Source organism: Cinclus cinclus, chromosome 3, assembly GCF_963662255.1.
Source record: "Cinclus cinclus chromosome 3, bCinCin1.1, whole genome shotgun sequence".
NCBI classification, from domain to species: Eukaryota; Metazoa; Chordata; class Aves; order Passeriformes; family Cinclidae; genus Cinclus; species Cinclus cinclus.
In genome coordinates this window covers 21,567,889-21,590,598 of record NC_085048.1, presented here as the reverse complement: position 1 = coordinate 21,590,598, position 22,710 = coordinate 21,567,889, and the positions used below count along the sequence as shown (strand labels likewise).

General features: G+C 34.0%; 1 protein-coding gene across 1 annotated transcript in view; it reads left to right on the top strand.

The window, feature by feature from the left end:
- Nucleotides 1-22,710, top strand: part of CSMD1 (CUB and Sushi multiple domains 1) — a 1,073,346-nt gene that overhangs the window by 857,121 nt on the left and 193,515 nt on the right. Inside the window, exon 23 of the mRNA XM_062489724.1 lies at nucleotides 6,370-6,526. Within this exon, the coding sequence (XP_062345708.1) occupies nucleotides 6,370-6,526 (157 nt within the window). The remainder of the gene's footprint in view (nucleotides 1-6,369; nucleotides 6,527-22,710) is intronic.

Sequence of the window (22,710 nt, the reverse complement as noted above, 5' to 3'; positions counted from 1 at the left end):
GTTCAATTATATTTATAGAAGTATTAGAGTGTTTAAAGTGGTTTAAATCTTAAAAGGAAACCTCAAATTTGAACTTGGATTTTGAATAACTAGTATTTTTTTTCTCCATTTGCACACTATTTATAAGTGTAGAACAGGGATTTTGTTTTTCCTAAACAGAAACTAACATTGCAATATTGAGTAAAGCTGTAGCTACAGAAGATGTCTTTTATCCTTTTACATTGCAGGCAACCTTTGAAACATGGCTAAATATACATACATTTTGAGCATATACTTTTCTACAGCACGGTAATAAGTTGCCTTTTCCTAATAGCAGCTGTTGCATTCTTGTATGCACTGAAAATCCTGATATTCATCTGAAGTGTTGACCATACATTAAATTAGTCTTTTAAATTTATATCTCTGAATTTTCAGTTAATTAATACTTAAAATCACAAAATATTCAGAATTCAGTTAGCAATTTCCTTTCTGGATATCTCCCAGCAACCCATTTAATATGTTAGAAATTGCTGTCTACATTTCAAACTTGATTTTTTTAAATTTGCACTGAGTGCTTCTCATAAGGAATTTAAAGATATAATTGTTACCAATCAAATATTGGTGGCTATATTTTTACCCATTTCATCATCTTAAGAATATGTAATTAAGTGTGACAATACAATTCCTGCAAAAAACAAGGTATAGAGATAGGATAAAAGTGGGGAGGAAAAGAAAAATCTTCATTTTAATACAGACATTTATATATTTATTATTATGTCTGTTCTTTTCAACAAGTACAATCTGCATTTGGCCATGAAATATGCAAAAGTTATAGTTTAGTGTATAGATTAGAAAGTTACAATCAAAAGAGGAGCATTTTCTCTCTTCACCCACATAAACATTGATAATAAATGCTACCGTGTTTAAAACATTGCAAGACCTTCATTTTAGATCAAAGGGAATTGAGTAGGTGGACAAGACACATGGTCTGCATAGTCCTTTGCTCCTATTATCCATGGTCTGACAGTGCAGATCCCCAAAAATATTTTTTTTGCTCTGAAGAGATGCAGCAGAGAAGAAAGAATTTAGTTGCCCACTGAGTTGCTTGAATGTGGTATATAAGTCTCCCAGAAGCTTTGCAGATATCTAGTTTATAAATAATTTAATAAACTACTTAAAAATCTACAAGAAAAAAATCCCTTAGAAAACCGTAAAGAAACATTCAGGAAACTCAGCTATCCTTCAGACCATCTCATGAGTAATGTCCAGTGTACTTATCAATATTCCCCAAAGATACAAGAAATATTTGCCTGAGACAAAGCTTGTTCTGAGCAATCTGTTGGATACTTTGTTCTCTGATAGATCTTTTAGCACAATACTTCAGAGGATCCAAAGGAAGTAAAGGCAAAATTGTGGTGATGTCAGAACTGCAAGGACTGTTTTCTGGTTTTGAGTCTGCTGGCACAGCACAACTTCCATTTATACAATTAAACTCTCTTCCATCAATTAAGGTCTCTCTATTACCCGCATTTATGGAAATGAAGTCTATTTCCCCTCTATTCCCATGCCAGGATGTCCTTTTACATATTTCCATTGGAGTCTGCATTTTGGCGAGGCTGTGGACTTCAAAGCTTGCTTTCTTTCCTATGTGCACCCAAAATATGAGCAAAAGGTGTTATAAACACCAGCCTTCTATCTTGTGCTGCACAGAAGGAAGCTGCAAGACTGCCTTGCTGGCAGCTGGCAAAAGATGCACTCAGATTACAAATATCTATAAACCTTGCATGAAATATAGGGCATTTTCCCAGCTCAGTGTCTTACCCTGCTCCACAAGAAAATCTGTGTGTACATAACGTTGCATTGGGTGCGGGTGCCCAGGCCCCGGCAGCAGAGGCATCTCCATGAGGGGAGACCGAGGCTGCCCCAGCCAGACATAGCTGGATCCGGCCAGATCCAGCCAGATCCAGCCAGACACAGCCGGTTCTAGCCAGACACAGCCGGTTCCAGCCTGACACAACCGGTTCCAGCTGGATCCAACTGCCCGCCATAGGTCATGGCTGAGCCACGGCCAGGGCAGGGACATCACCGGAGGAAATGTAGGTAAAGAAGGGCAAAAAATGCTGCACAAAATGTGTGATAAAGAGGGCCGATGTAAGCCTATAATAATAACAACGTAATAATCCCAAAATCAACACACAGGAGTATCAGACAAAGCATATCATGTTACGGTTTGCGATAAGATCACTACGAACTCCATGAGGATGTAGAGAAAGGACTTCAGAAGGTTATCAATGTCAGCAAACTGTACAGGCCTTGCCTGCCCAACTTCTAAAGGTATATATTAAAAGCGTGTCCCTTTGGGAATATATATATATATATATATATATATATATATATATACATATATATACATATATATATATATATTATATATATATATATGTATGTGTATGTGTATATAAATATATGTGTATATATATATATTTATATTACAAAATATATAGTACATATAGTGTGTATATATATATGTATGTAGTGTATGTGTGTGTATATATATATATATATATATATATATATATACTACAAAATCTCTGCAGTTAAGGAAATTTGGTAAGTTTAGTTGTAAGCAATTTCTTTTTACTCTCAGAATGAGAAACTTCAAGAAGCATTAGCAAACTCTAGCCAGCATTTCTTTCTCCTTCGCATAAGTGTTGTACATTCCCGCAGCAGGAGCAGATCCATTAGGACTGTTGTTGGAGCATTTCTTCTCATTAATAACTGTAGCGTTGTCCTCCTCTTTTGTCTGCATATCATAACCCCAGCAAGAAAAACAAACACTTTCCATACCTCAATAACAGGGGAAAAGAGGCATCCCTGCATGCTTTGGCTAAATTAATCTTAAACACAGTTCCAAACAACATTGTGATCATTCCCTGCTGCCCCCAAGATCAGCTTCTGAGATTTGACTACACTTCTAATGTTAAACTCGTGCATCTTGCACAATAGGGTGGCTCACTGGAACTGTGTCTCAGAAACAGTCCCTGGCCTGTGCAGCTTCTGCATTAATGCTTTCTCAGAAAAGATTTGTGAAGGTGTTAGTCCACATTAAATGTGTTCCAGGGATGTACTGACAATAAATACTGTGTAGACAATCAAGCTGTGGTGACTTGGTGACTTGACTCCCACTCTCTCACTATTTACTCGCTTCGAAATATATATATAATCTTTGAAACACACACACACACATATATATATATATATATATATATATACATATATATATATCAGCTCAGTATTTAAGTGGGAATATTGAGGCTGGATATTGAGGCTGGAGAGTGTATGGAATGGCATATAATTTGCAAGATTATTTCTGGCATCAATAAGACTAGTGCATGAGGAAGGATCAAAACTATTGCTTTCAAGAAGAATGCATGCAGGTTAATGCCTGTAATTTGTGGGGAAATCATTCTATAGCTGTGGCAAAATTTGAACATGAATTAGTGGAATAGAAATTAAAATTAAAGTAATAGAAACAGTTTCACCATTTTGAAGGACATATGACAAAAATGAATACTTAGATTATCTCTATTTCAGAGCTTTTCCTTTCTCACTCACTAACATTTCCTCTTCCTGTTCTCCCTGTTTTAACTACCACTTGAAGATTCATAATTCTTTAAAGTGGTTACTTATGCCAGAATCTTTATAATGCAATTGCAGGGAATTTGTCAGAGGTAAGAGGAAAAGCAGGATTTTATACTCTATTTTTCATCTCTTTTGTCAAATAGCCCTTTTTTTCTTCATGACTAAGGAAATTGAAGCATGCAAATTATGTTTCAAATGGGTTCTCCTAAATAAGTTAAATGCATGTACTAAATACAAATCAATAGTGATAAATAGTCTAGACTAGTTTATTAAATGTATTCTGTAAAATACAAATCAATAGTGATAAATAGTCTAGACTAGTTTATTAAATGTGTTCTGCACCTCTGGAATCAGTGGCTTATCACATGACGCAATGCCTGTACACAAGTTTTCTATTGGGAATGATTTTTGGCCCATGTTAATTAGCATCACAAAAAGGATGAACCTAGGATGGTTCAACCAGCTTTTCAGTACAGAAGGGAAATTCAGTGCTTCTTGGCATTAGATATGTACTTGCTTATATCTGTATCATGAACAGCAGATGGACAAGTGTCACAAATTGTGCCAGCCTTTTTTTTGTTTTGTTTTTGTTTGCTTGTTTTTGGGTTTTTTTACAGCTGTATACACAGGATCTCTCATATCTAATTTAAATTTCATTAAACACTCTTCATTTGGGTCTGGTTTAAACTTGAGAGATTCTATTATTTAACTTGTCATGCCTCAGGTAGGAACATTATCTCTAACAGCTGGTGAGATAGAACACTTAAAATAAGAGGTCTGTAATTTTTAGCTGTGCAATTTTTTTTGTTTGTTTTGTTTTGTTTTGGTGGTTTTTTTGTTTGTTTGTTTTGTTTTCTTTTCTAGATGATTAAAAAACTTTTTTTAAACATAGGTAACATTTTAAATTAATGTCAATTAGTGGAACATTCCACTTCAAGTATTATCTCCCAGATCAAGTGCAATATATCTATGGAAATAAATCTTATGGGGAACAGCTGATTCTTTACTTTGTTCAACAGATTTCCAGCTCTAATAAATAAAGAGTAATCCAACCATGAAATGAATCAGTAGTTCTGTCCCAAGACAATTATTAGAATCTTGCAAGTAACTTTTCAGATACTCTTAGCATAGCTTAAAGTCATGTTTCTTCCAAGAGGGGCGCCTTAAGTATGTGTAACTTCTTGCATGAACTTTAAATACAATAGATTATATCATCTGAAACATCTCATCGTTCCTTGGTATAAGACAATCTTTGCATCAATAATAAGGACTGAATGTATAATTTTATCAATGTCTAGTGCAATATGTTATTTTTCAAGAGTGTATTTTAGAGTAGGTAATTATTTATATCTGTGTAGGTTTATAAAAGTAAATATATGATTTTGTCTTAAAACATCTTGTTGTTTTTATAATTTTATTTTGTTCATGGCATTTGAGATGAACATGGTGTTTTCAAGACATTTACCTATGGATGCAATGATGGTATTTTCTCCAAATAAAATATATAACTGCTTTTAATTGTTGCTCTTTACCTACAAACATTGCAATGGTCTGTCATCTCAAAAGAAGAATTTCTAATTTTTTTAATAGATCTAACTGAACATTCAGATAGTAAGAACTGCCTGTGATTCAGATATAGCAATTTAGATTGCTAAATGAGACCCTCCTGCTTCTCACTGGAATCAGTATAAATCCACACTGTACATCAAGGTCTGCAAGTGGAGGGATGAAGAAATATTTACTGTAATTGTAGCTTTTGTCCTGGTTGTATCTAGTCACTCTAAGACACATGAAATAAGGGCAAATTATCTTTCACTTCATATCAGAAACCTGCTGTGCAAATCCATTTCTTGCTTTTGTATAAGCATTGACATGCGATTTCATGTATGGTGTGTATTTACACACCTATAAAATTTTTATTTTTCCATGAGAAAGTAGAGGAGATTTATCTAATTTAAAGATGAAATTAGCTTTTTAAGTTCATCTTGAGAAAACAAACCAACAAATAAAACAAAACTGCAGAAGGCTAGGTTGGCACTTTGTGGCTTTCAAGGTTTTGCAATAAGAAAAAGAAAATTCTTTTACCCCGTTGTTTTGTACTTCTCCTGTACTTGTGTACAGTCAAAAACATTTTTATAAATTCTAGAATTTAAAAAAGTACATAGGTTGATACTGTTCAAAGTTTTCAGTAAAGTAACATGGTAAATCTCTTCAATTAGTTTGGAAATAGACTCACATATCTTTTGAAAACTTATCAGTCTTTGTTAAATCCTATAATAAACCAAAATTGCTGTGGGCTTGGAGCCTGAGATAAAAGATGACAGATTGACTTCAATTTCTCATTTTTGCTGTTGATACATCCAGGCAGGAGAGAACAGAGTAGGCTGTAAGGGTTTACCTTAAATAGTGATTTCTGAACTTATACTTCTGTTGCCCCCTGTGAATAATCAAGAAAACAATCTGAGTTTACAAAACCTCAGAAAATAGAATTGCATATAGATATGAATTTCTTTCAAGGTGAGCTCACAAAACCGAAAAGGCAAAAGACTCTAAAACACCTTAAGGTGGACAGAATATTTATAATTTCACTGAACTGTATAACCCAGGGGTATATATGTCTCAAAATAGATACATTAATGTTTTGGAGAAACTATTGGCAATGCCTTGCTACTTTGGAATTATTGTGTAAATGAAAATCTTTCAAATATTTAGATTTGATGTCCAGTTTCATGCTCTTATTTCTGCAAGGTGTATGATGGAAAAGACAGTTCTTCACGCTCTCTTGGAGTCTTCACCAAAAATGACATGATGGGAATTATTCTTAATAGCACCTCTAACCATATGTGGATAGAATTTAATACCAATGGATCTGATACTGACCAAGGATTTCAGCTTACTTATACAAGTAAGTAGCTCATAAATATGATATGATTGATTGGTTTTTGGGGAAATATGTATTTCTCAGCTCTAGTGATTTCTATTTGAATGCTGAAGGTAATTTCCTAGAATGTACCGTGGTTAAGAGACTGAGCTTTACGTGTCTACATGACTAGATAGGTGTTAATAATTTAAAAACACTGTTGAAAGTAATTAGTAAGTTTTTAAACTTAGGAAGCATCATTATTTTTAAGACTTAGTAGTGAGGTTGCGATGGAGAGGAGAGGAGAGGAGAGGAGAGGAGAGGAGAGGAGAGGAGAGGAGAGGAGAGGAGAGGAGAGGAGAGGAGAGGAGAGGAGAGGAGAGGAGAGGAGAGGAGAGGAGAGGAGAGGAGAGGAGAGGAGAGGAGAGGAGAGGAGAGGAGAGGAGAGGAGAGGAGAGGAGAGGAGAGGAGAGGAGAGGAGAGGAGAGGAGAGGAGAGGAGAGGAGAGGAGAGGAGAGGAGAGGAGAGGAGAGGAGAGGAGAGGAGAGGAGAGGAGAGGAGAGGAGAGAGAGAATTAAAAGAAAAAAATGAGTACCTGGGTGTACACTCTTAATCTGGCCTGACTGCTTGTCAGGTGAAAGTGCAGTATACTGGAAGGAGACCAGAGTGAACAATTTTGATGAACAATGAATTTGTCTCACAGGCTATGCAAGTAATTGAATTAATTTTGATGGTGAAACAATGCGATTTATGTGGGGAAGAGTTTGTTTCCAACACATATAAAGAGATATTTTTTCCAGGTTTCAAGGAATCTCCAAATTTCACTTACTTTCAATTTATTATCTTATATATTAATTTCCATGAGTTGCTGTTGAATCTTGCAGAGCAGAGCACCACAACATTGTGTGGTACAGAAATGGAATCACTGCTCATCTTAGTGCATCTGATGTTTTCCCTTTGGTTTGGAGCAAGCTGTGCATTAAGCTTATGTTTTGTTTTGTTTTGTTTTCTTACAGAAGCACTCAAAAATGACTAGGGAAATCTACTCTAATTTTCCTAGAGAGACTGTAGAAATTTTCCTTTGAAAGAAAAGGAGCCAAACATCTGCTTTAAAAACAATCTTATTTTAAGGGCTCTTATTTAAAGGATCTTGAATCAGTTCCTTTCAAATCCTGCTTCACTGATCACTCTGATTTCAAGGATCTTGAATCATTTCCTTTCAAATCCTGCTTCAGTGATCAGTTCCACCTACTGTTTACAAATGTAACTTTACTTAAAAATAGAATTGTGTCTAATTTCTATATCCAATTGTTTGATTTTCTTGCACTATATTTTAAGATTTGCTCTCCCACACCATATTTTTCTGTGTAAGATAAGATACAATAATTAATGTCTTTAGTTTTTTTCCCTGAACCGTTTGATTAGTTTTGAAAGTCTTTGTTCAATTCTTCCAAGTATTTTCACATTTTCTGAAGTGTGTAGGTAGAATTTGACATAGTCTTCTAACTGTAATTTTAATGCTGGTTAGAGAGGCAAAACTTATTTTCCTATGTCGGCATAACATTTTGCATTTTTTATTCTGGTTGTAAAGTATGCAATTTATTTTATAATATGTAATCAATTTGCAGCCATTCATGTGTAAAAGCTTATCTGTAATGATTATTCTTCCTACTTTCTCTCACGAGACAATCCCTGGCCGTAAATCCAAATGAATTCTTTAGTTCTCACATGCGTTTTCAGGAAGCCAAATTCAATATAATAACTTTTGAGACAGTGACCATCTAACCAGGTGATTTCCTTCATCTGTAACTGTTATTTCCAAACCCTTCAGTACGGGACTGTGCACTATTCAGAAATTAATAAAAGCAGAAAATACAAGCAGAAGATGTGTTCTTTTTCAGTGCTTTGAAAACTGGCTGACTCACATTCTTTTTTCTGAAGTTCCTAACCTAGTACTAGAGATTATATATAGCAAAATTTTCATCATTGTTTGATGGATTTGGAATTTTTTTGGTGCAGTTCCAATTCAGTTACTAAACAAATATGTCCAGTTTTCATTTGGCAAATACATGTGAAACAAAATGATAATTGCATTTTTTTTATTAATAAAGCTATAGTTTACAGCAGAATTAACTGAAAGATTACTCTGAAGTTTATTTATTCACTTTTCAGGTTGAACTATAATGCCAGATACTTTAAAATCACTAAAACAAATCAAAAAGTTGATAAAATGTGGTTTCACTGAAGGAAATGAGAAATATATGTTGGAGTGAATGAAACTGAATAATTAATATCATAGAGATGGAAGTGATGTTCTAATAAATCAGGTTAATTAATTTGGTTGCTTCCTATCTGCTGAGTTCTATCCACAAGGCATCATCAACTGTCCTTAATTGTTGGTCTCTGTAGTACTTTTCTTCCTATTAATGCTATTGAAATTAAGAAGCAACATTGCAGGGTGTTATTAAAAAGACTAATGTAAAAGTCTGCTATTTCATTTGTGTGAAACTACCTCTCCATCCTTTTTGATAGTGTTAATTCTGAAGATTATGTTAAATTTAAAGAAACAATAGAAGAAAAAGCTAATGATCCATGAGTATAGAAATATGGGTAAAGAAACTTGTATCTCTCTTTTCAGAATCTCATTACTGACATAGTAAAACAAAATTTTATAAACTCAGAATCCAAGATGTTTGTATAAACTGTAGAAATCAGAATATAAGCAAATATTGAAAGGAAATCTATAAAGGACTAAAATTCTAAATGAAATCTAATGGAATTTCTCATATATCTTCCATAAAGGAAATTGTTTCAGATAATACTGATTGGAAGCTGGCAATTATAGTTATCTTATTCTTTAATCTATAACTACAAGATGCTTTCAAGAAAATTTATTTATCCCGATAGGTAAGGGTATTTTTTAAACAGAAAACACCATGAAAACATCTGGACTCTTTCTCAAGTTAAGTGTTTAGAGAAACTAAGAAATACTTTGAGTGAAAACTAAAATGAAAATGATTTTATTTAAGGAAAAAACTTCAGAAAAATTGAGAATATTTTAGCCTGAAATTGGCAGGATAAGTATATATGGAGTAAGAGTCAATGAAGTAGTAAATTGAGCAGTAGCTGAACATGCCTCTACCAGAGAAGAAGAAAAATGAGGAACAAAGAAGGCAGTTTGTCAACTTTGTAGAAAACAAGTTTATATAAAGCCATTTCCTTATAGTGTGTTAGGAGGTATAAGGTAAAGCATCCACCTCCAGTATCTCTACATTGCTGTCAGAGGGAATGACTGCGAACATTTATATCTCAGTGCTGAGGAAATGGCAACATAACCTTGATGACTTTAAATCCCTATGAGTCAAGGACTTCAGAACTGACACATCTGACAGCTTTTTTTTTTTTTTAATTTTAGAAAATGTCTGTAATTCTTTCATAATTGCAGTTTTCTAATCCAGATGATCCTTTTTTCCCCTCCATCTGATTAAAACTTTTCTCCCTGAGACACCTCTAATTTTTGTGGGGAGGAGATTTGAGACAGGGATTCCCACAGCTATTCCAGTTCACAGCTCAGTTATAAAACTTAGCCATTGTGGTAGACAGACTCCAGTGCTTTGTGCTGTCAAGTCAATGGTATTTAATGCTAAATTGACATTCAGATAAAATCAAAATCTTTTTTGATGCCAAACAGTAACAGGTGGAAAAGTCAAAACATGGCTGACTGGTAGAAGTAACAGACTGCAATTTTTAATAAGCAGCAATCCAGTTCAGATTCTGAATAACAAACAGGCAGTCTCCCTGCCATACCTAACACTCCCCTTTCACAGTCCTGACACAAGGGGATATTTAACAGTGTTTATTTTCACTCATCATGCACTGAACTTACTCTGACTCGTGTCACAAAGTGCTTCCTTCCTCCTGTTTAATCCTCCTTCCTTGAACATAGTCTCACTGTTCATAGCTTTTGGAAAAACAGAAAATACCTGTACACTTTCTGATACATGCCATGTACAAATGTTTAGTGAACCTCTGAGTGCTGCCTAATGCTGCTACTGTGTGATCTGTATGGTCTTGTACAGGTCACAAATCACTCAGCACTGTGCTGTACTGGCACAATTTTCTCAGTAAAGTTCCCAAACCTTTGAGAAGAAGACACTCTTTCCCTTCACAGTACCATCTAGAACTCTCAAAACTCATTTCTTTTCATGGTGCTTGATGATGGATGTCTATATTTATGATGTGTAAGGATCTTTACCACTGTGCAGAATTGCTCCTTGGACTCTTTTGAGACCTGAGCGGTTTTACCATTTGCTTTGCACTGGCAATCGTTTGTCTGAAATAGCACGAAGTTGCTGTTGGACCTTATCTAGGTATCTTTTGTAGGAGCAGCTATCTAGCTCTCTATGGCAATTTCATGGTTCCCCAGTCCTGTGCAGTATATAATAGAAGCAAAAGCTTCAATTATCTGCAGGTTCAACCTTAGAATATATTGTAATAAATCAGTGGTCCAGAAATACTGACAGATATTATCTGTAGGAACACGCCTGGCTGCACTGGCTCACTCAGTACTACGTTCAGCCTCTCAACAGACTCCTCTGTGTTTCAGAAACATCAAGAACCAGTTAGAGACTTTTTAAAGTCTGAAAATTATTCAAGAATTTGTGGTATACTCTGTAGCTGGATTTTAGATTTCTGAAGGCCTGTCGCTGATCTGTCCCTTATTTGCTGTTATCGATTAAAAATGACAATCCATGTTATTTCCTCAACAGGTTTTTTTATTTATATCCTCCACTTCCCTGTGATATGAAATTAGATATTCTCCTGTACTTCTGTGCTAAGACAGAAATGAGGGCTGGAAAAAATATCACTAAGGATTTTTCTTTTTGAAAATGAATGTTGGGTAGGCACAAATCATAATTTAATGGTAACATCCTCAAGTTTTTAACCCATAATGAACATTTCTTTCTCCAAAAGCAGAACTTTCCATGGCTATAATTTCTTTCAGAAGAATTCAGGCCCTTGAGCCGTGCTCCACTCCACAGAACTTACCACAGATTTATGATTGTGCATGGATGGAATGTTTTTTTTTTAAATGAGGTTTAATATTTTCATTTGCTGTTATCATCTTTTTTATTTAGCATTGTTAGTAGATTTACAATATCTTCATTGGTCTGAAGATATACTTTTCCATTTAAGGAAAGACATTTTTAAATACATTTCTAAGACATGATGGACTGGTGTACCATTCATAGTATTCTGTTACTCCTAAAGATTTAGTTCTAATTTTCAGCTTAAGTTCTGTGTTATAATCATTCTTTAACCCTACTGCTTTCAAGAGATAGTGAAAGTGCATGGAAGGTGAATCTGAATTACCATGGTCAAAATTTATATAAATTGTTGAAACCATTTTTAATAGTTAATTTAAGAGAATCATGAACTTTAATTTAGTTAATTTCCTATTCTACAGTAATTGAAAATGTTCGAATATCAGTGAAAACATTTCTGAAACTGCAGACTCAGACAATTATTGTAGGACAAAATCAGTCTCAAATTCAGGAATATAGTGGCTTTGCCTCAGTGTGTACAGTGCCAGTTTAGCAGAACAATCCAGTAATGAAAATAAGCCCTTCCAGTTTCCTTTCCATAACTAATCTGTTTATAAGATCTGTTCCAATTCGCACCTTCACACACTTCAGTAAAAATGTAAGACACCAAAGACAAATATTGTTAAATGACTACATCTTAACTGATACATGTATGACATAGTCACAGGTCCTATTAAGAGCAGTACCGTTCTGTGACTGATCTCAAATGAATGTAACCCTAAATTAATATTGCATGCATAGAAAAAACTCTTCTACAAGAAAGTCAAAGCTGTAAACTTGGGAAACAAAAATTAATGAATGTAAAAATAAAACTTTGTTTGAAATATTAATTTCACTTGTGTATAAAAGTTATGATATCCTGATTGATAACATAATGACATCATAGTCTCTTCCCTCCTTCCTCCCCCAGAAAATTAAATTGCCTTCTGCTTATTAAATACTCAATGCTTAGATAGTTTCCCCTTTCCCCCAAATCCTCAAAACTTAGTATGAACAAAAAATAATTGATCTTTTAACAGTTTTTGTAATTAAGGTTTTCACTTTTAATTTAAAGATGTCTATAAAGCTGCTACTCTGGTAAACAGAGTAGGTGCCAAATAATTTTTTATCTCTAAGACAGAAACAATGAAAGCCATTTTATTAAGTGAATATAAGCATGGTATTAACCTTCTGTTTGAAAAATTATGTTAGCCCACGCTTTGTAGATGGAAATACTGGCATGGTGATGTTTTGCATTTTTTTTCCATCTCAGGAAAATCTTACCAGATTTTTTGAGGTATAGATCTTTAGCTATATAGGTATATGTGAGGAAATCCTACCCTATGAATGAGTACTCCAAAATATTTTTTCTCAACAGGCCTGGATTAGGATGGAGGCGAACAGTTTGTCCGTATGTATGGGTTTGACTGGGATGGAGTTAATTTTATTCAGTTAAGAACACATAAAGTTAATTCTTCTTTCAGAAATACTTTCTTCACTGAAAGGGCTGTCAAGAATTGGAAGGGTCTGTGCAGAGAGGTGATGGAGTCATCATCCCTTTAAGTGTTCAAGAAGCAGCTGGACTTGGCATTAACGCTATGGTTTAGTTGAAATGGTGATGTCTGGTCTAAGGTTGGACTTATGGTCTTGGAGATCTTTTCCAGCATTAATGATTCCATGGTTCTGTGATTCTTCAGCTAATGCTGAGCAGTGATTCACAGTGTTAGGGTCTTCATTCTTGCTCTGACATGCCAGCAGGTAGGCTCAGGGTGGGCAAGAAGGTGGGTAGTGACACAGATGACCTGAACTGAATGGTAATACACTTCATACTATGTCATGTCATGGCATGTTTGGCAGTTAAAATCTGGGCAGTGTTTCTGAAGAAGCTGTTGCTAAGGGTCTGACTAGGTTATCAGTCTGCTGTTGATAAGTGATTGGGTTTGCATCACTTGTTTGGGTTTGGGGTGTTGGGAGTTCATGTTTTGTTTTGTTTTGTTTCTCACTTATTAAATTGTCTTTATTTTGACTGATTCATTCATTTGTCTTTCTGATTCTCTTCAGATCCCACTACAGGGAAGTGTGAGAGCAACTTGGTAGGGGCTTACCTGCCAGCTGGGGTAAACCCAACAATATCCTGTGTCTTGTGGTTAGCCTGAGAAAGTAAGGATGAAGCTGTTTGGCTACAATACCAGGGATATAAAAACCAGACCTAGAGAGGAGGGAAAAAGAGAGAAAAAGGGAATAGATAGGTTACTATCTCATGTTACTATGTCAGGAGCTTGAAATAAATGAAGCTGCAATATTAAACCAGGGAGTCCTAAGGAGGAGTACAGAAGGCAAGAAATGCAGCACAGGGTATGGGGAAAGGTGTTTATATTGGGACAAAAAATCTGGGACACAAATGCAAGAGAAGAAGAATGCCAGACAGGCTGTCTGAGAAATAGAGCAAGCATAGGGAATGAAAAACTGAGACTGCAGTGGTAAAAAGGAGGGTGCAAAAATGAAGAGGAAGAAACACAAGAAACAGAACAGTAGTAGCATGCTGTTTTAGGAGTACAGGCTGTGTAGTCCATGATTATTAAATTGTGTTCTCCAAAAACTACTTGGATGAAAACCATGATTTTGCATGAATTAAACTATGTGTATGGGAAATATACATCAGCAAAATTAATAGTTTTTTTTTTTAATGTGCTCTGAACATTTAAAAAGAAAAATATTTAATTTCCAAGCTTACATAAATTATCATATTTAAATCACTGAGTTACCTGTCTGGGCATAGGTTAGAAAGAAGGAAGATGTTAATTATTTCTCATTTTCAATTAGGGAAAAAAAAGCTTTGATATGTAAGTGGTATCAAACATGAGAAAAGGGAATTTGTTAAAGGTCATTATGATTTGGTTCTGAAAATTACCAGTTCAAGGTCCCTTGACTTTTCTGTGTATGATTCAGAGATTCTCTTCTTAAGTCCACTGGGTTTTCCCAGTGTTATAATTCACATCTATTATCAAGAAAAGGGCTGCTCTTTAAAATCTCTCATTATAAAGTTTAAAATTCAGTTATGCTTTGCAGGTAAGAGAGAGCGGATAGCAGAGATCACTGTAGGTGTCCATATGCATATGATGTTTTACATTTATATTAAAATTCTATCTTTAGAGTATCAAAGTAAGATTTTTCAGTGATGTTTATTCAGGTAGGCTTCTCAAGCATTTTTTTTTTCTCATCTGCTGATGTATTCATTATAGCTAAAATTGTGATTGAAATTTTCAAGCAGATTCCAGCTAAATTCATAATCTCAGGAGTGATGGCCTAAAGATTCTATTGCTTTAATATTAAAGAAGTGATCATATTTGTAGTGTTATTACTTAGACCTTAGTGGGGAGAGCATCCATGAATTTGTCAATGCAGTAGTTTGGACAGAACTTCTTTACCTTCTTTGCCACCTCAAGTTAAAGTTTTTTCTGTCATATTTTAAAAAGGATCTATTTCTATGAAGCCATTATAGACATTGTCATTATATGTATGTGCAGCTGGATTTAATGAGTTTTAGCTGGGATTTGTTCCAAAAGTTTGCTCATTTCCTCTGTTTTTCACAAAAAGACTCCTGTTTATTTGCAGTGAATCATTTCCTCTTTTCCAAGTTTTAGATGAGTAGACACTAGAGATACTGTTAATTTATTCCCACTGCTATAATTACTAGAATTTTCCCATGAGCAAGAATTCCTGCCTGAAAACTTAGAACACTTGAACAGAACTGCCAATATCCTATTGTTCTTTACCCTGGCCTTTTAACCGACGATGGCCTCATGTTGAATGAAAAATTATTATTTCCCATTCAGAATTATTGGCTCAGCCCTATCTGTTGGGAAAGAGAGGCTGATAAGCAGGTTCTTGTCAGGTAGATGATCAGCACCTAGGATGATGGAGTAATCCTTCTTGCAGTAATTCAAATGTTAGGCGTGTCATTGTTGATTTCCTGTTTAATCTATGGAAGTATTAACTATAACAGTCTAATTATAAAATTTAAGCTACACAAACTAATATATTATTCTGTTCCATATTTCTAATACAAAAGATCCATATTCCATATTTCTTATGCAAAAGTACAATCTTATATAACATATAATAGGTATATACCCTATAAAGTATATAATAATATAATATATATGGTGCATAATAATATATAATACAGTATATAATGTTGGACATTTCATCTTGTGGGACACCCTGAGATCAAAGTCTGATCTTAAATTTCTTCTGATTTTTTCCTTTTCAAACAACATGAAATTTCAAGAAAAATCTATAAATACTTTGTAAAGATTTTAACAGTTTAGTTGAAGAATGTGAGCTTTTCTCCATTCCCTTTGTTATATTAAGGAAGTGTTTACATTTCAACAAATTAAGATTGGTGCTCTCAAACTTAGTTATATTTTATAACTGAAGGTTAGCAATAAATAGGAAACAGAATTTTTTCAGTCAGCTAAACTATGTTTCTAATGTTTCTAGTTATTTAAAGCATTAAAGTAATTTCAGAATAAAATTAAGATTATTCCTTCAAAAGTTTATGCATATTAAAATCACCATGACAAAACCATGTACACATGATGTATGGGCAGAATTAGGGATGCATGTGAAGAGAAGACTATTTGGAGCAAAGAAAGTCAAAGATGAGTGCTATAAACCTATTTATTTCTATTCTTTCTGCTTCCATAAAGTTTCTAGATGGGAAAAGTTGCTTGAAATAGGATGATGAAAAGTAGACAAGGTTTATGTGTTTCTTATTATTCAGTTCTTCACCACAATGTATTGAGAAATTAATTTTCAGAAGTTCTGGGCACAATACCACTAGCAGGAAGAACAGGTGATGTGTGCATGTGGTTCACCTGTCTGTGTGTGAAGGAATCAACACAACTGGAAATGAAGGGATTCTTTTAACTTTCAGTCCTCTCTGTGCCACATGGCTTTTATAAGCTTGTACAATACTTTTTTCCATTTTTAATCCATCCTTTACATTCATGTTTACTTTATTCCTTTAAGGATTAGTATTATAGAAAACACTGTGAGGAAATTAATGAATGTGCAAATACTTAAGTGTTTGGTATGTGTTAAAGTATTTTGCACTATATAACACAGGAGGGGGAAAAAAGTCTGTGTTCATGTTATTTCTTCTGCTTTTCTCTCCCCTCTCCCAGAAAAAGGATAAGACCAGTCTCTTCTAACAAGCCACCTCCAGAATATTTTTAAATAGTGGCTGTACCAGTCATGTTCCCACTGATTGTAAAAGAGGGTGTAGACATGGAGCTATCTTTCCATAGGTGCTTCAAGTTAGAGTTCTTAAACTCACATGGAATTTCACCTTTCATCCCTGCTTCTTATGTGGAGCATAAATTGTGATTAATTATTCACTTGCTTGTTGATTGCAAAGTTTATTTGTATGCTTTCTTTTTCATCCTGCTGCAGGCACATGTATTTGCATACCCATGTCTTCTCAGTTTTTTTGTTGTTGTTTTTTGGGTTTTTGTTGTTGTTGTTGTTGTTGTTTTTGTTTTTTTTTTAATGTGTTGTCTTTCAATAAAAAGATAAAAATCTGTCTTCTGTTACTTGCCTACCCATATTTAACTTGCTTCTTAAATTTGCAATTTTTTATTTGTATATAGGGACATTGTAGCTGAGAAAGAGAGAAAAAAAAATGTTAATAGGATACCTGGACACAAAGAACCTGGTTTGAAATGGGTGGGGAAAGGCCTTAGAACTCCTTGTAACATATTTATAACATGAGAAAATTACAGAAAATAATTATTTTCACTTTATGTTCAAAAACCTGTTGTTGGCAACATGTCCTAACATCTCTATTTTATGTGTTTTTTAGGTTTACATATTTTTTTTACATGTCGCTCATGTTAAGAATTGCTGAAATTCCTATTATTAGAAAGTATTATCCGTTGAATGACTGTCTCATCCATATAGTCAAAATTATTTGACAATTATTGCAAAGCTTTTAAGAAATTAAAAGTGTATTTCTCGGTTTCCAAAGGATACAAAGCAGTAGTTTCTGATACCTCACTATACCCACATTATCCATACACACTTCTTTCTATAGATTTTTTTATCATCCTAATTAGGTAGAGATTTTGTAATTGACCATTTTTCCAGTACATGTTTCTTTTTCCTTTCCTACAGCTGTAGGTTTCAGGACATATTTGCACATAAATAGTTTAAAGACAGAATGAAAATGTGAAGAACTCTAATTTTTAATAGCAAAGATTTAATTAAATAGATTATGTTTTGTTTGGATGTTTAGAATGCAACAACTGCAGAATGAGTATTTGTTGACATTTACATGAATTTAGAAATCCATTGTATACTCTGAACATTAACTCAAGTACCACTTTGTACTTTCAATTACTCTTTAATAGTTCAAAAAGATTCTATGTTAAACCTATAGACTACATTTATGAATTTAAATGACTTCAGATTTAAGGAACTCTTCTAAAGTTACTGGTGTTTCCATTGTTTTCATAGTACCTTTATTCTATAATAAAACATTAGTATTTCCTTGTGTGTATTGAAACAGAATTTTTATATGCACTTATCCTTCTGCTTCTGAAGTCATCCTGAAATCTTATATCACATCACTTTCAGAAGCTGAAGATGGGTTATACACTGTTTGTGTGTTCTATCTTCCATGGCAAGCATAAGAGATGGTGCCTTTTCACAGTGGGCATGTGCAGAGCCCATCCAGTCTCTACTTACATTATAGTAAGTTATAAGATTATTAGAGATTATTAAAGAGTATTTGGCATCCCTTTGGTGTTTAATATATAAGCTACAAAACCGGTTTTGCATTCAAAACCCTTTGTGGCTTGTCTGATGAAATTTTCTTAGCAGTTAATGGTATTTTTGTTGTAATAGTATTTCCTCATCTTTAACAAATAATAATTATTATCATCAGGAAATTATACGAGTATAAACTTATTCATCCAAGCCAAGATTATTGATACTGTTGATCTACACCTACATGCTATAGTTTTTATGTTTTAAGGACTGGCATATCTTTAGATTAGACATCTAAAATTTTGAAAATAACCCATCTGGCATTTATTTTAAAATGTTTTTGCAGTTTAGTCAGGAGGCTTTCTATTGAGAGTTTTTACTACACAGTAGCAGAGTTCACAGAAGGTACGGCACAGGTTCATGCCTTTGAATTTATAAGAAGAAATTTTTATTTGGTGGTTACAGTGTTCTGAGATCATGTCTGAAGGCAAGGTTCCATGGTCTTAAAAGTGAATTGATGCAGCATCAGGATGCCCAGCAGTGCAAATCTGATCTGAATCTGGCACAAACACATGATTGAATTCCTGTAAAATTAACGAGTGCAGACAGAAGAAAGCTTGTATGCACTTCATGTTTTTATGGCAGTTTAATATGTGATTTGGCAAAAAGTCAACATGGCATTGCCAAACAATAATTAATTCAACATAGCTGTAAATAAAGTTAAAATGTCAAAAGCAGATGAACAAATTTGCACTGTGGGACCACAGTATTAAGGGCTATGATATTACATGTATTTTATTGTCAGTTCAAGTATTTCCTCTTTTTTAAAACTGTTATCTTCCATCTCCATAAGTGCATTTTTAATTGACATAGTATATTTTTTGTGAAAAAAAATGAACAAGGCTTACTAAGAAATGAAAAAAAGGAAGAAATAAAGCCCTACAGCCTAATTTCTTGCCTTATACTCTGATCACTAATAAGAGTGTGAATATATGCTCTACTAAATCAGTCATAATGTAACATGCATCAACATAACTTTGTGTAGGAAGTAAAATTTGGATGAGTACCACAGCTCACAATTCACAGTGTCTTTGTTGCTTTTGTTCATACAATTCTTAGTGTTAAACTCAAGGTTAGAGTTTCAAATTAGGAATCAAGTACCTAAATGTTGCTAATGCACCTTTTAGGCACTTACTTTTTCATGTGTCTGGCTTTAGGAGAGTGATTGTTTCAAAATAGCTCTGGACTTCTAGTAGGAAATTACTTGGTTTAGGTTATTTATTTTTCACATAGCCACTGTAGGTTTAGGTGCGGTGTAAATGTACATGCATATATATAGTAAGAAAACTGTATTCTTCCTTTCAAAATGACTGAAGGGAATATTTGGAGATACCTGAGGCTGTTGTCAACTTATTTTATAAGTACACTCTGCAATACAGAATCCCTGAAAAATTCCCTTGGAGACAGAAAATGAATGCTCTCTTCTATGTATTGATGACAGCCTTTGGAGGGTACAAACTTGAAGCTGAACTGAGAGTTGTGCTTCATGGATGCACATAGCATATTCCACCCACTAATGGACAGAAATGGTAGTCCGAAAACACAAATGCACATAGTATGGACATCAGTTCCTCAGCTTCATTGCATTGCTGCCCAGACTTATTATACTGTAATGCTTACTAATAAAGCAAGCACCATAGTGCCCATTATAATTAAACTGAGTTGAAAAAAGTTGTAATTAATAGTCTACATATATTTACAGATAAGTCAATTATTTTTATCCTGACAACTGGTGTTTCTACATTCCTGATTATTTACATCAAATCTGACAGAGTAAATCACATCGAATAGTGCCAGGAGGTTACAGCCTCATCAAGATGTATTCTGGCTGGTTTGGTTTTAATTTAACATGCTTTTATGCATTCATTGTTCTGAAAATTCTATAATGAAACTCAAGAATAAGATAATTGGCAGCAATTTGCCAATACAATAATCTTTCTCAGCAGTAGGAATCTTGGCAGAATTTCTCTGATGCTAGCTTGCTGCAATGTCAGGTAAACCCGAGCACAGTGATTGTGTGGAATTTATGAGCATATTCCCCCATTGTAAAAGTTCATAGCATCTACTTTAACACTGAAGTTCTGTTGCAACATTTCTACTATAATATTTCACAAAAATATGATCCTTTATAATATGCTCCAGGTTTACAAGATCACCAGGGAAAAGGGGAATTAAAAGATTTGGCTTTTGTGTATGAGAGAAAGGGAAAGAAATTGGGCAAGAGGAGCACAGGGCAAGATTCTGCTGTGTTTGCACACAAACAGCACCTACATGCACTTTTAATAGGCCTGCTGATAAACAATGGTTGTCTTGCTGGTGGAGAAATGTAGTGAACATGGGGCTGCAAATTATGTACTTTAATTATTACATGTTTTTCTAGAGTATTCAAAGTGCCATTTTAAAAATTTGGCTTAAATGCCAACAATTAGTTTGTTGGTGGTTTTTGAAGGGATTATTCTTGGAATACAAAAAACAATAATACTCTATTTTGCCTCACTGAACCACACTGAATGTTTGTATCTTTTTTTCTTTTTTCTTTTTTTTCTCCGCTAAGCATAATATTGTGCAAACAAACCGAAAAATTAAGAGTACTGCTGAACTCTTCATGAATTATCAGTACCTAGAAATCGAAATCAAGGTGGTCTTTTTGATAGAAATGCCTGAATAATCTTAATAAACTAGCAAATACTGAAGGATTTAGTGTCTCAAGGATATTTAAATTTAGATTTCATATTTTTGCTTCCAGTTAAATATTTTTATTTGCATTTTTTTAATTTATTTTTTTGTGAAATAGGAAATTAAGTTCTGGAATTTAATGCAGATGCTTGTTATGTTCTCTACAATCATGTTATCTAACACTTTACCCCAAATAAATATTTGATTTGGGTTTATAATGAACTGGCAGAAAACTCTTCTCTCTCCTGTTGCTCCCACAGTCTTAAAAGTAAGATTTAAAAAAATATTTTAAAAATCTGTATATTTCTGGAAGGGACTTCATGTTCTTTGACATATGTACAGGCTGAGAAATTCCTGTATGTGCCACTGAGTCCTCAGAGTGTTTTAAACAAAGTTTTGTTTTCCTATTTATAATTTTCAGAGGTACTTCATGTTTGCAGATACAAAAATGCAGTGCAGTGAGTAGAGTATGAGGCTCTTGAAGAAGTAGGCAATTCACCTTGGGACATATAGTTGAAAAACTATGTTCAGAGGGAAAAAAAGAAAATTATGTAAGTTGGAGAACATGTAGGAATCTACAAAGCAAAGAAGGTGAAATATCTTTATGTTTGCGGTTACTTAAAGATACAAGTGACTTACAATGATGATATGAACTATTGATAAGGCAAAATAAGAACAAAAATATATTTTGTGCTCCTCAGTCCTGTTTCAAGCAAGAATAGACAAAGTGAAGACAGGCTATGGCAGGTATTCAGGCAGCCTATGGTAGGCTTCTCTCAAACTTGTTAAAGCTTGTGACGTGACCTCTTTAACTCCTCACATCTATCATGCATGTTTTCACATTGTGAAAAACTGAATGCTAACTGGAATATATGAAATTATAGGAAGACAATAGTTTTATCCTAGTCTTGATACCTTCTTTAATGAAGATGGCTGTATAGCAGACTAGTAAAGTTGGTTCATCCAAAAGTTCATTTCACCCAAGTTTTCTATTGGTCTTATAAAAGATACTACTTCTCCCTGACAACCTTGTCTTCTTTATGTGGTATTGATACATAATACAAGGTATTGAAGAATAAATCTCTCTAACTATATGTCACTGTTATGGAAAGTTTTTTTTTTTTTTTTTTTTGTTTTTTTCATGAGACACAAGTAAATTCTTTAATCAGGGGAGTTTCATCTACCAATCACATACCACTGCATTTAATAACCAAATGTTGCACCCAATAAAGAATGAGAAAGTGTCTAAGAGCAGTGGTAAAGAAATAGTGTTAGACTGGCTCATGCTGTCAAATCAGCATTAAAATACAATGCTATCTATCAAACAACTTCCATTTTCAGGGTTTTACATAAGTGCCTCTGTATGTTTAATAAGGAGATTAAAATAATGAAATATAGCTATGTCTTGTGAAGTTCAGCTCATCTGAATGACCAAATTATTTTGGTTCTTTAGAGTGTGTGAAGAGAAATAGACCTTTTTAGAATAATCCAGTCCATCCAATTTACTTTTTTTCTTCCTTAGGATGGGATTAATCATACTTCTTAAGATACTTTTAACTCTAAAAGCCAGAAAAATTGTTTAGATGTGACTTTATATAATAATTTTTTTAGAGCAAGTTAAAAACGATTGCTGCCCCC